Source organism: Erpetoichthys calabaricus, chromosome 9 (genome assembly GCF_900747795.2).
Source record: "Erpetoichthys calabaricus chromosome 9, fErpCal1.3, whole genome shotgun sequence".
Taxonomy (NCBI): domain Eukaryota; kingdom Metazoa; phylum Chordata; class Cladistia; order Polypteriformes; family Polypteridae; genus Erpetoichthys; species Erpetoichthys calabaricus.
The window spans coordinates 101,607,016-101,619,210 of record NC_041402.2 but is presented as its reverse complement, the minus strand read 5'-3'; the positions used below and the strand labels follow the sequence as shown (position 1 = coordinate 101,619,210).

Sequence of the window (12,195 nt, the reverse complement as noted above, 5' to 3'; positions counted from 1 at the left end):
GTATAATTGTGCGTGAAATGTTTATAATAGTGTGGGAGAGTTTATAAGGGCTTAAAATATATAAAAATAACCATATAAACATATGGTTTCTACTTGGCGAATTTTCTTATTTCGCGGGTGGCACTGGAACGCAACCCCCGCGATGGAGGAGGGATTACAGTATACACATGAAAATTGAAATCACCTAGAATTAGAAACCTGCCATGAATGTCAATTTTATATAACCCTCACAAAGTCTGGTCTGAGATGAAACAAGCTGCAAATAATAGAATAACTAACCATAAGTTTATTTCCACAACAAATGTCACAAACCTTAATATAACCTTTAACATCACCGGTCATACCCTCCCGACAAAAATACCTTTTAAACATTTCCACTCTCTGGGTTATAATAGGATATCCAAACAAATGAGAACCATGCAAATCCAGTACTTATCTCCTCAAATTTGATACATTATACATTTTATCGAGAGGGGGCAGAGGTGGAACTTCTTGATCAATTAATGACTCTCTTAGTTTGGAGAGTGAATCTTCCGATAGCTGCACAAAGGTAGCACCTAAAAAACTTTGCTGGGAGAATGATATTTTTGGGAGTTTCTGCAATTTCATAGGTTTCAAATTGTCTAGGAACGATATCATCTTTGCTGTTTCTACTTTCAGCCTGATAAGCGATAATGAACAAAAGCAAGCTGAGCCCCCCTCCAATCAATGTCCAGTCCTCCAGTCTTAACTTAATAGCTAACAGTTCTCTATTATCCATGTCATAATTCTGATCATTCTTCTTTGAATAGAAGGCACATAGATGGGTCTACTTAAAGTCTAAGAACTGCTGAGACAAAGTAGCCCCCACACCGATACCACAGGCATCAACATCTACAATTAACTGGAGTTAGGAGTCAGTATGGAGAAGGATTGGTGTAGATGTAAATTATTTTTTCAGAGCATCAAATGGAGCCTGAGCCTCTGAGGTCCATTCAAGTGCACAATTAACTCTTTTTCAAAATTGAAGTGGTAAGGTATTTAACTGTACTAAAATTCTCTATAAATGTTCTGTAGAAATTTGAAATCCTCTTGAACCTCTGAATTTGCTTAATACTCTCAGGCAACATCCAGTTGTGTATAGCAGCAACCTTAGATTGATCCATTTTCACAACAAATATGGAAATTTCATACTCTAAAAAAGTTCTGATGAAAATCACACTTCTTATATTTTACATACAAATTATTAGCTTTGAGTCACTGAAGGGCATGCTTCACATGATATCTCTGTATGTGTTCAGATTCAGCGGGTTGGAAAATGGATGGTTGGATGGATAAAAAAAAAAACTTGGGACGAGACGTGATCTTTTGAAGAGAGATCTTTGAGAGACAGAGACTGACAGACACTTTCACTTTCTGTGAGATGTGCAGGTCACGTCATACTTACAACCTTTGGAAGCAAGTCCTGTGATACACATGCAGAGCAGGTTAGAGATAATGGAAGTAGGAAAATTCGAAAGACTCAAGAAAATGAAAGCAAAGCTCACATTAGCGCAAACAAACTGAAAATATTACTCGGTTAAATAACGGAACAGCGAAAAGAGATCGCATAATGTTTGAGGATGTCTGGGGGAGCAGAGAAACAAGGCAGTGACTTTAAAATGCTTGAAGCGCTGCACAAAATACAGATCACACCGCACAGAAGCAGCAGCAAGTCAGCAGCTGACTGAGCAAATTGGAGGTAAAAAAAACAACTATTATTTGTTTCCCATTGCATCACCGTTTAAGAGGGTTTTCGGAGGAGCAACCGCATCTCCTTGGGGTGTGTTTAGCCTCTCTCTTCACAATGGCGCATAGCTGTAGAGTAAAGATCGCATTAGTGCAAACAAACAGAAAATATTAATTGGTGAAATAACGGAACAGTGAAAAGAGATCGAATAGTGTTTGAAGATGTATGGGGGAGAAGAGAGACAAGGCAGTGACTTTAAAATGTTTGAAGCGTAGCACAAAATGCAGATCATGTGTGGAAGAATAATTTTAGGGTCACATAGCATTCATCTTAAAGAAATAGCATAAAGGGTTAATAAATGTGGGAAACCAAATAAAGGTCAAGTGAACAACAAAATGTACACTGAAATATAAGAATTGGTTTAGAAAAAATACTGAAATGGTCAAGTAAATAAAGAATGTACCAGAAGAAAGGTTGATGTAATGTACAAAATGTACTGAAGGATGACTAAGAGATTACTAAGAAATCAGCAGATGTCCTATAAACGAGAAAGAACAGTTGTTATATGCACAGAAATTTTAAGGGTGGTGTCTCATCTCAAAAGGTATAAGACGAACCAGAATATAATAGACTTTTATTCTATATAAATATTTGGGTGTAAACCAACGAACCAACCAAAGTAAAATTTATACATTGATTGACACTGTATGTAAATTCAACAGTTTATAAAATGAACCCCTATCCCAGCGTTTCTCGACCTCTAATTATTTGTGACCCGAGTTTTCATAACAGTTTTAATCGCGCCCCCCTAACGTTTTTTTGAAACCGTAATAAAATTTATTCCTATATTTTTTGCTGCCGATACACCACTACAAGTTTAAAATTTCCCTACGAATAGCGAAATTACGCCACATCTGGCAACATTCGTGCCCCCTTTTTTGTTACTTCACAGTTTAAGAACCACTGCTCTATTCTTTGTTTTCTCTGACCATTCTGACCATGCTGTAACAGACTGCTTCTGAAGAATGCTCCCTCCACAGCATTTTGCTGAGGAGTAGGTAAAAGATACAATGAACAGCTTTTCTCCTGCCAGATTACTGAATTGTCCTATATTAGAGGATGTTTCTTTCTTTAATAAGATGTTAAATTTCGACCACACCAGACACACAGGAGCAGAGGGAAGCCAGCAGCTGATCGAGCAAATAGAAGGTAAAGAAAACAACTGTTATTTGATTCCCATTGTATCACAGTTTCAGAGGAGTGCGTTCAGCCTCCCTTTTCACAATGATGTGTAGCACTGGCGGGGGATGGGACATTAAGGGGTTGGCGAGCGAAGTGCGGATCACGCGACATGGCAGAAGCAGCAAGCCAGCAGCTTATCGAGCAAAGAGGAGTTAAAAAAAAGGAATTTGTTTCCCATTGTATCACCATTTAACAGGGGTTTTGGAGGAGCGGCCACGTCTCCTTGGGGTGCGTTCAGCAACACTCTTCACAATGGCACAAAGTGCTTGGCAGGGGTTGGCAAGTGAAGCGAGCAGGGGGCAAAGCGCCCTAATCTTTAAGAAAATCAAAATGTCTTCAAAATAAACTAGGACACAAAACCCAAAAGTTCTTTAAAGGTATCTTAACAAAGGCTTGACATCGGTGCATTAGCAAATCCAAATGGCATCACCAGTAATGCATAATGCCCTGCAGAGATGTTAAATTCCACTTTCCACTTATCACTCATGCCCCTGACATATTCTCATTAATTATATGCACTCTGTGAATCCACTTTCTTAAATACAGTAGAATCTGGTACCTTATTGATTAGTGAGGAAAGAAGAGGAAGAGAATAATTGTTTTCAAGCATTAATTTATTATTCTCCAAATAATGTAATGCAATGTCACAGACCCACATCCTTTTTATTTTATTAAAGAATCTGACATCAATTGGACTATTAGAAGGCTAATAGACCCTGTTTTCAAATTATCTTTAATATACTTATCCATTACCAAACTTTCAGGATGAGACAAGGTATTAATTATCCCTTTAGGTAAAGGAGCCCCAGAAAAAAGATCAAAACAGAACTCAATTTCTCTATGTGGAGGCAACTCGTTTGACTTTTTTTTTATTGAAAAAGTCCTGTAAAATCCTCAAATTATGAAGGAAGCATCTGAACAGAGTTACAATGAAACACTGATGCCAGGGCTGCTCTCAAACAACTTTTATGGCAAAAGGAACCCCACTCTTTAATTTCCTTAAATGCTCAGTCAATAACAGGATTGTGCCATTCTAACCATGGGTAACTCAAAATGAATATTGGATTAGTCCTGGGAATAGTTACAGCTGTGATTGTTTCACTATACAAAGAGCCCATTTGTAGTGTAAGTGGAGGAGAAATATATTCAATAATACCACTCCCCAATGGATTACTATCTACACACATACTGTTACTTTTAATGGAAAGGTGTCAGCTTTAATTCTGTAAATAATTGCTAATTAATTTAATAATTTAATCAATTAATGCTAATACATTTTCTGCTGTTTTTCAATCATGTGTCAGACAGTCTCCTACCTTGACTGGTACAAATATAAAATTGTCTCAATAAGTGGGCTTATTTATTTTTAGCAATATCTAACTTTAAGGAGGAAGGGACTGGTTTTGATCCTATTTCAGTAACTTTGTGCCACAATTATTGAGCCCAAATTCACTACCAGTAAAAGCAACACCTCTGAGTTAGATGTCTGTGATGTTCAGCTGCACTTACAAACATATGTTTAGAGTAGCTGGAGATTGACAGGTTTTTTCTCCCTTTTAAAAAAGTTATGTTTTAAAGGAGTTGGAGATTAACAGGTCTTTACGCGCATTTAATCTGGAAAACCCTGTAGCTAGTTCAGTAATATTTTCAAGCATTTAAGTAATAATGGCATTGTTCTAACATACTTGTTCATTAAGCAGTATGTGCTCAGACTGCACTTTTACCAACTTAATCAAAATATCATCCCGTTCAGAATCCTGCGTTTCGGCTATGACTATATGTATTGCTTGTAGCACAGACAGAAAGAAAACGGAGGAAAAGATCTGTTACAGAATGACAGAGAACAATGTAGACAAACAAAGTGAGGACTAGTAACTGGGAGATCAATCAGAAAGAAGTTTGGAATGGTTGCTAAAGCAGTAGCTATGAAAGGTCAAACAAAACTGTATATCACTAATGTGATTGGTGTTGGTATTGTGGCAAACATAATTCAGCAAATTTCTGCTTTAATGGGAGAATTACATGAAGAAACTATTGCATCTTTGTCATTCAATCACACGTTCCTCAAATATTTGTAGTGTTTCGCTTATTATAGCAACACAGTCCCACAATAGTCCTAATTGTGACTGACAGTACATCTCAGATATTTTTTCAAATCATGGTTAAACCATATCGTTAGGCCTTTGGACTCTGGATGATACCCCAACATAAAATTAACTGAACAACCAAATCTCTCACAAAACATCTTCAAAAAGATAGAGAGGTAAATTGTGGGCTACAGTCTGACTCAAAATATCAGTGTTTCTTGTTTTTCTTGCAACCTAATAGCCTCCAATAGTCTCAGCAGAACAATGTTGATTGCTTAAACATCCAATGGCAAACAATTGCAGGCCCCTTTCATTTTAAATAAAATGGTGAGTCACGACCATGTGTGATCCAAAAGGCAGCAACCCACAACCCATTTTGGGTTGCAATCCATAGTTTAAGAAAGTGTTCAATAGATGATGAAAAACCATTAAGGCTATCAATTCACTCCAGAAAGATATCAACCAACAGTTTAGCTAATGGAAGCCCTTTCCTAGGGATAAAATGAGAATGAAAACCAAATGACATTGACCAAGATTCTGGTAAATTCTTTAAATGAAAACAAGTATGTGATAAAATCCATTAAAATCCACTCCCAAGGTCAAAATGGTATGGGAAGAGACAGGAGTAACCTAAAGGAAAACCCAAAACATGTCTTGGCTCTGCAGCCCTTCACAAGCAGCCATACTGTATAATCTCTAAAGTCTTTGTCCACATTTTTCCAGAAAAAAATTAGGGGGGAAAATATGCAATGATTGAGCCACCCCTGAATGTGCAAACATGGATGTTTGATAATATTAGTCAAGCCTTGGACCCCTAAAATCCAAGAATACATACAGTTTACCAGTAGGTGTTTTTTTCTGGTCAGGGGTAACAGCTTTGTGCTGACTAAATTCTAGTTATTATATTTTCAGCTGAGGGTAAGATTAAAGCACCTGAAGTTTTCTTATTTGGATGGTTGGACTCAGGATCTTGTTCACTTTCATTCAATTCATGAATAACAACAACAACAACAATTTATTTCTTGCATAGCCCAAAAATCACACAAGGAATGCCTCAATTGGCTTTAACAGGCCCTGTTCTTGACAACACCCCTGCTGTCAAATTATCTACATAAAACAACTGTCAAAAATGTAGGTGAAATTAACATAAAATATCAGTGATTACTTGAAAATCAAATCACCAATATCTTGAAATTACTATGCCTGCTTCACAGCTGCTATTTTCTTCCATCCAGTAGAACAATTTGTGCTCAGGCAGCAGTGAAGTGATCCTGAAAACAGATTGGAGGGGCTGGGACTTAATATTAGCACAATTCAAATTCAGTAACATTTATCATTGAATCCATGTTACTTTGTATCGAGTTCTGCCTATTTTCACTTTCCTGTATTGTTCATGTCTTGAATTGGTCTTTTTGACTGGAGTATCAAGGAATGTCCTAAAATGACAAGTGTCTGTGTATCACTGTGTTCGTCCAGTTGCTATACCTCTGTTATATGCCATTTAGTATGAGACTTGTAAAAGCAATGCTAATGTTTTCAATGCTCCATCTGTTGGAATGAAAAATGCAATGCATTTTACAAGTATTACCACATTCATTACAAACATTTTTCATGGGATTCATAAAAGCTATGGTAATATTTGTGATACACCATCTGTTGTAAAGAAAAAATAATGAATTTTAATAACATATGCATTATAAAATACAGTACATTCCAATAGATAGTGGACTGCAATCAATGAAGCTGAGTATACTGAAGTCTGCGTTGATTACTTATATTTCAACTCATCTTAGATTGTAGAAACCTATAAGAGAAGAAATATAAAATGATATTTGTTACTCTACCTCTTCCTCATAATAGTCTGTTGGTGCTGTGGGAATTGCTGCTGCTTCATAACTTCAGAATGATCAGATTTTAAGATGTAATATGCAAACAAAATATCATGAACTTTGACTCAGTTGTTTGGACTGATGCATTCAACCACCATTACATTTTTAAAACCTTTTGAAATAATAGTGGGTTTTATATTAAATTAATCATTAAAACGGTTCAAAGAGAAACTAATGAAAGCATGCAGTCTTTTCTTCAATACTCTGTTCTGCTCGTTTGCTTAAACAAGCCAAATATGGATACAATTGGTGGTACTTGAGCTGTATTGTCCCAGTATGTGAGATAAAAATGCACAGTATGTGAGTGATACAAGAAATGTCAGTGTTTTATCTTTATTATGAATTAAGTACATTTAACTTATATCTACCGTACTTTGATTAATTTACTTTTGTATTTCAATATTCAGCACTGTCAAAAACACCTTTCTTCTTTCTTCTCTCACTTTCAGATCTCCATTTAAAATTGTTCTCGGCTTCAGCAACAAACATGCCTGCATATCACAGAAACAAATTACTACAGGAATGCCAAAAAATCCACGAATGTGGATCTGCGAGAGAGATGTTGTGCATTTGTAGCTACTTCTCAACCGAAAATGCAAAAGTAATTAAGGATTAAGGCTGGATTATTAATAAACAGGTTGTGTGTTTCTAATATAATAGCCACAGATTATTTCAGTTTAACAATTTAACTAATTTGATTTGTAATTCTTCATTGTATAAGGCTATTTTCGCAGTTGACTAAATCTTGTGTGAAAAAGTTAACTCCAAATATTCTTTTATGAAGACTAGTTTTCAGAGAAAATAAACATCCTTTTGCTTTTTAACATATATTCTTTAAATTTCATATTCATCCATGGAGCATGTACATCATTTTCATTTTGTCTAGAGCTACGCACTTAGTTACATTTTTAATAAAGTAGATTTTTTTATTAAAATTACTGAAGTTGCAGTATTAGGAAAATGGCAAAACATAATGTGGGCAGGAATTAAACATAAAATATAAAATAATTCATACATATATATCCATGTATGTTGGTTGCAAAAATATCTTACTTTTCTTTAAAAAAAAAAACTATTGAACACAGCTTGAAATTGCCAGTGCATAACTTATGAACATTTTATTTTGGCTTTCAAACTTATAAAATGAATATCATTAACCTTTAAAATGTTTCTTATTTGGTGCTGCTATTTTAAGACAATTCATTTGCAAAAATGATTAATAAAAAATTGTTAAGGCATGTTTCTTTTGACTAGTGACCTTATTGTATTCTCCATTCCTCAACAGTGAAATATTAAGTTTGTACTGCACACTTTGGAAATTAAGAGCAAAAGCAAATATAATTTATTTAAATGTACATTAACTTTTTGATTTTTCCATTTGTTAATAGTACAGCCGGATCAACAGTAGATGCTTGTAGGCCTAGGTTTAAAAATGGTAAGTTATCTTCACATGTCACTCAGAAGGATTGTACCTGTTTTGAGATTTTGGAAGTTCAATGTTTAACATCAAACCAGAAAGAATTCTGTGTTCTCCGTGTGCTTATATGCTGCATATAATGGTATGCATAGATTCACATGTTGGACACTAGCCCCCACAGTTTAGCTATATATTAGAATCTGAATATCCAAAAATTGTATCAGTATGGAACACTTTGACATGTTGAATATAAGCAAAGAAAAGAAAAAGGGAAACAATAAATACTAAAATGCCCAAAACATAACCAAACCAATTGCACAAATGTGCTAAAGCCTGGTATTTTACATTCACTATTCTACCAACACTAGAAATTTAAAATAATGCCTACATGTCAAAACCTTTAACAGCAATTTCTGATGTTTAATTCAAACAAATTGCTTTACTTCCTTTTCACAATTTCACTGATATCTGAAAGGAAAAGTTTAAAAGGCTTGCATCGAGTTAAAACTAATATGCTTAGATATTAAAAATAAGGGGAAGAAAGACATTGCAATTCCAATACGATTTTGTTCATTACATACAGAATAAATACTTACCTTTATGTATATGGTATCCAAAGATAAAGAATAAAAAGTCAGCTAAATTGCTTTGTTGGATTTTAAATTCGTGTAAAAGCCTTTCTTAGAAACACAGTTGAAACTACCTTGAAAATATTGTAAAAGTTTGTCGGCATTGTGGTACAGTCAGAGTGCCATTAGGTGGACGGCTGACCAAGGACAGTTGAATCATGGAAATATAACTTTGTTTTTTTGGATGCTAAGGAACCCAATCAATATTACAAAAATGTAAAGATATAACAATAACTTTAAATGTATTTTTTTTACATATAAAATTACATATATAACATACATGCAGTTACATGTGTGGTGCTTTATTGCAACAATAATGCATTCAGTATAGCTCACTGGTTGCACACATGGAAATGTGTTGTAAAGAACAGATGAAATAGTGTTAAACTTCTGGACTAAAATGTTCAAGAGGACTACCATTAAAGAATCATATTAGGCTTAACAAAAGGGTTAATAAATAAATCACATATTTCCATACAAACAAATTGATCCTATATTTTAAACCTTTTTCCAAGGTGGGCATGCAGCTTACAAAAACATACACAGCTTAAAACCCAACACTCAACAAAAGTAGGTAAGAACACCATCTGGTGGCTCTCTGAATCACTGCAGCATGACACTGCTCTTTTAGTGAAAAGAACTGAGGCACTTGAGAGCTTTAAAGCCTCCTGTTCTGTCCAGTGGGTAGTAGCACCACATCTGTTCCAAGTAATGTCCTTCTGAACTCATCCAGCTTCTTGCTTTTCTACAAATAATAATATTTAATTCTAACGCTCCCAAATATTTTCCTTATGAGGTATAATTTACTTCCATTGTAAACACTTCCTTTAGTGACCTAATCCATCCATACTGGTATTCAGACATGCTGTCTTCTCTTTTGGAATGACTCCTTCTGTGGGCTTTCATTTTCTGGCACCATACTTTTGCCCCTTTTATGCTGGCAACCCTCAGCTAACCAGGCAATACTACACAATATTTTCTACTGATATACATGTACACAGGAAATGGTCAAAAATAAATAAAGGGACACTGACTATTTACAGCTTAATGTAAATAGTCAATACCTGTCAAAACATAGTCTAGAATTGTTCTCAAATTATTTGACAAAATCATTTGGAAGAGCATGGACTATGGGTCTTGGTGAACTCTACAATTTGTACATCATGAGAGCAGAGCCCTTATTTTCATTATGTGCCATGAGATCACAGATGAGACTTCTGTAAACAGCAGATAAACCCTTACTATACACTTGTGTTCCCACAATTTTTTTACAGAATAGTGAGTAGTGGGCAAGTGGGCTAAGCAACCCTCAGAATAGATAATGATGGATAGCCTGTGTAGTGATGCCCAAAAAAGAAAGACATTTGTTTGTTTTAAAAGTTTCTGGTTTTCTCCTTCTATTCTCCCTCCATTTTTGTTTATTTAATAAACAGCTTATGGATTATGGTATGTGTAAAGGACATATTTTGAGAAGATAGATAGATAGATAGATAGATAGATAGATAGATAGATAGATAGATAGATAGATAGAACTTTATTAGTCCCCAGGGGAAAATTTGGATTTCACAAAAGCTCTTTAAATAAATAAATACTAAAATAGATAGAAAAATAAATACATTTATACACACAGACACTATGGTCTGAACCCACAAAATAATTACTAAAAGGGAAGAAAATTAAAAAGAATGAACTTCTGACTTTGTAGTCACAGTTATGGTGAGGCATTATGCAGGCCTATTGTAGGTGGTATAAAGGAGCCCCAGGAATGTTTCTTGACACACTTCTGCTGAATGATTCGTTGGCTGAAAGTCCCCAATGTTAAGATGTCATGAAGAGGATGTGCAACATTTATCATGATAGCACTCATGATGTTCATGATAGTTTTGTTTTAATTCTCTCCTTCGCTACAGCCCCTAGGGTGTACAGAATTATGGGAAAAGAAAGCAGGACTGTTCAGAACACAGAGTTGAGCAGACATTTCAGCAGAGAGTCCTTCAGATAAGAAGGCACTTAAAAGGATATTCACTGTAGTCCCTGAGCCAGCGCAAATGCTAGCTGCTGTGAGCAAATGAACACCACTTGTTGGCAACAGAAACTTCATAACCAGCCAGAGAACTTACCCATCTTAACCTGAAACAATCAGGATTTATAAGTTGTGTGCCTATTCCTATAGTAGAGGAGTTCTATCTAAGCCATAAGATAGATTTTGATAAGTTACGTGCCTTTTTCTAAAGGGGAGATAAAGTTAAACTAAGTTTCTGCAATTTTATATTGTTTCTTTTTTATATATATTAACTGACATATATATGTATTATAAGGTTTCTAAACTCTTTTGGGACTCCCTCCCAAACGGGATGACATGCCAAAGAGTGTCCCAAAGTGCGATTGCTGCATCTGTGGAAGAGAGCATATCAGTTGCCGGGGCAACCGCAGGCTCCAGGCACTGGAGCAGCTCGACGCGAAAGCAAATCCGAAAAGATCAAGGTGCCATCGATGGGTGATGCAAGGAACATTATAAATGCAAAGAACAGTATTACTTGGCCAGTAACCTGACCTGCCTGATTGCTGTGTCTATGTATAGGAGAGTGGTAGATCCCGCTACAATAAATAACCATGCTGTTCCTGTTTCAAGCTGAATAAAAGCTGTTTTTGCTAAAGTACAGGGACTCAGCCTCATGTTTTGGGGTGCAAAACAGGGACTCATGTGTCACATTATATATTTCCATATATCTATTTTGTGTTATAAAATGTTATAAATAAATGATATTTTTTTTACTTATCTCAACAATATGTCTGGGATATTTGTGAAAGTAAGTCTTCAGCCATGTTTCGAATCACAACAGAGAAAATAAAAGTGTTAATGTAGACTTTCGCCACTTTTGTCAGAAGATGAAACAGAGATCCTATACCTCATTCCCTGCATTAATTTACTACCCTGGGGGTAGACAGGTAGAAATTTATTTACGCTTTTACAACAATGCTTTTGCACCCTTAGGTGAGTGTCTTGTTGATTAATAATCATCAAATACCTACACCTAAAGTCTTGTTCCGTTAAGAGTAATATTTTAAACTATGAAGTTGCAGAGGACACAGCAAAGAGCTTAACAGTGAGTTGAGGAAGGCAGCATCACAGCATACCGTGGACAAAGGACCATGAAGCTAACATGAAGAATGCACTCCAATGCAGGAAGAGTTCTCCATCTTTAAAGACTTAGTATTATAA

General features: G+C 35.5%; 2 protein-coding genes across 2 annotated transcripts in view; both read left to right on the top strand.

The window, feature by feature from the left end:
• Positions 1-7,913, top strand: part of LOC127529134 (killer cell lectin-like receptor subfamily G member 1) — a 42,722-nt gene extending 34,809 nt beyond the window's left edge. The window contains exon 3 of the mRNA XM_051931749.1: positions 7,376-7,913. Coding sequence (XP_051787709.1) covers positions 7,376-7,502 — 127 coding nt within the window. The 3' untranslated portion in view covers positions 7,503-7,913. The remainder of the gene's footprint in view (positions 1-7,375) is intronic.
• LOC114657202 (killer cell lectin-like receptor subfamily B member 1B allele B) overlaps positions 1-12,195 on the top strand; it is a 509,866-nt gene that overhangs the window by 431,536 nt on the left and 66,135 nt on the right. The window lies entirely within an intron of this gene.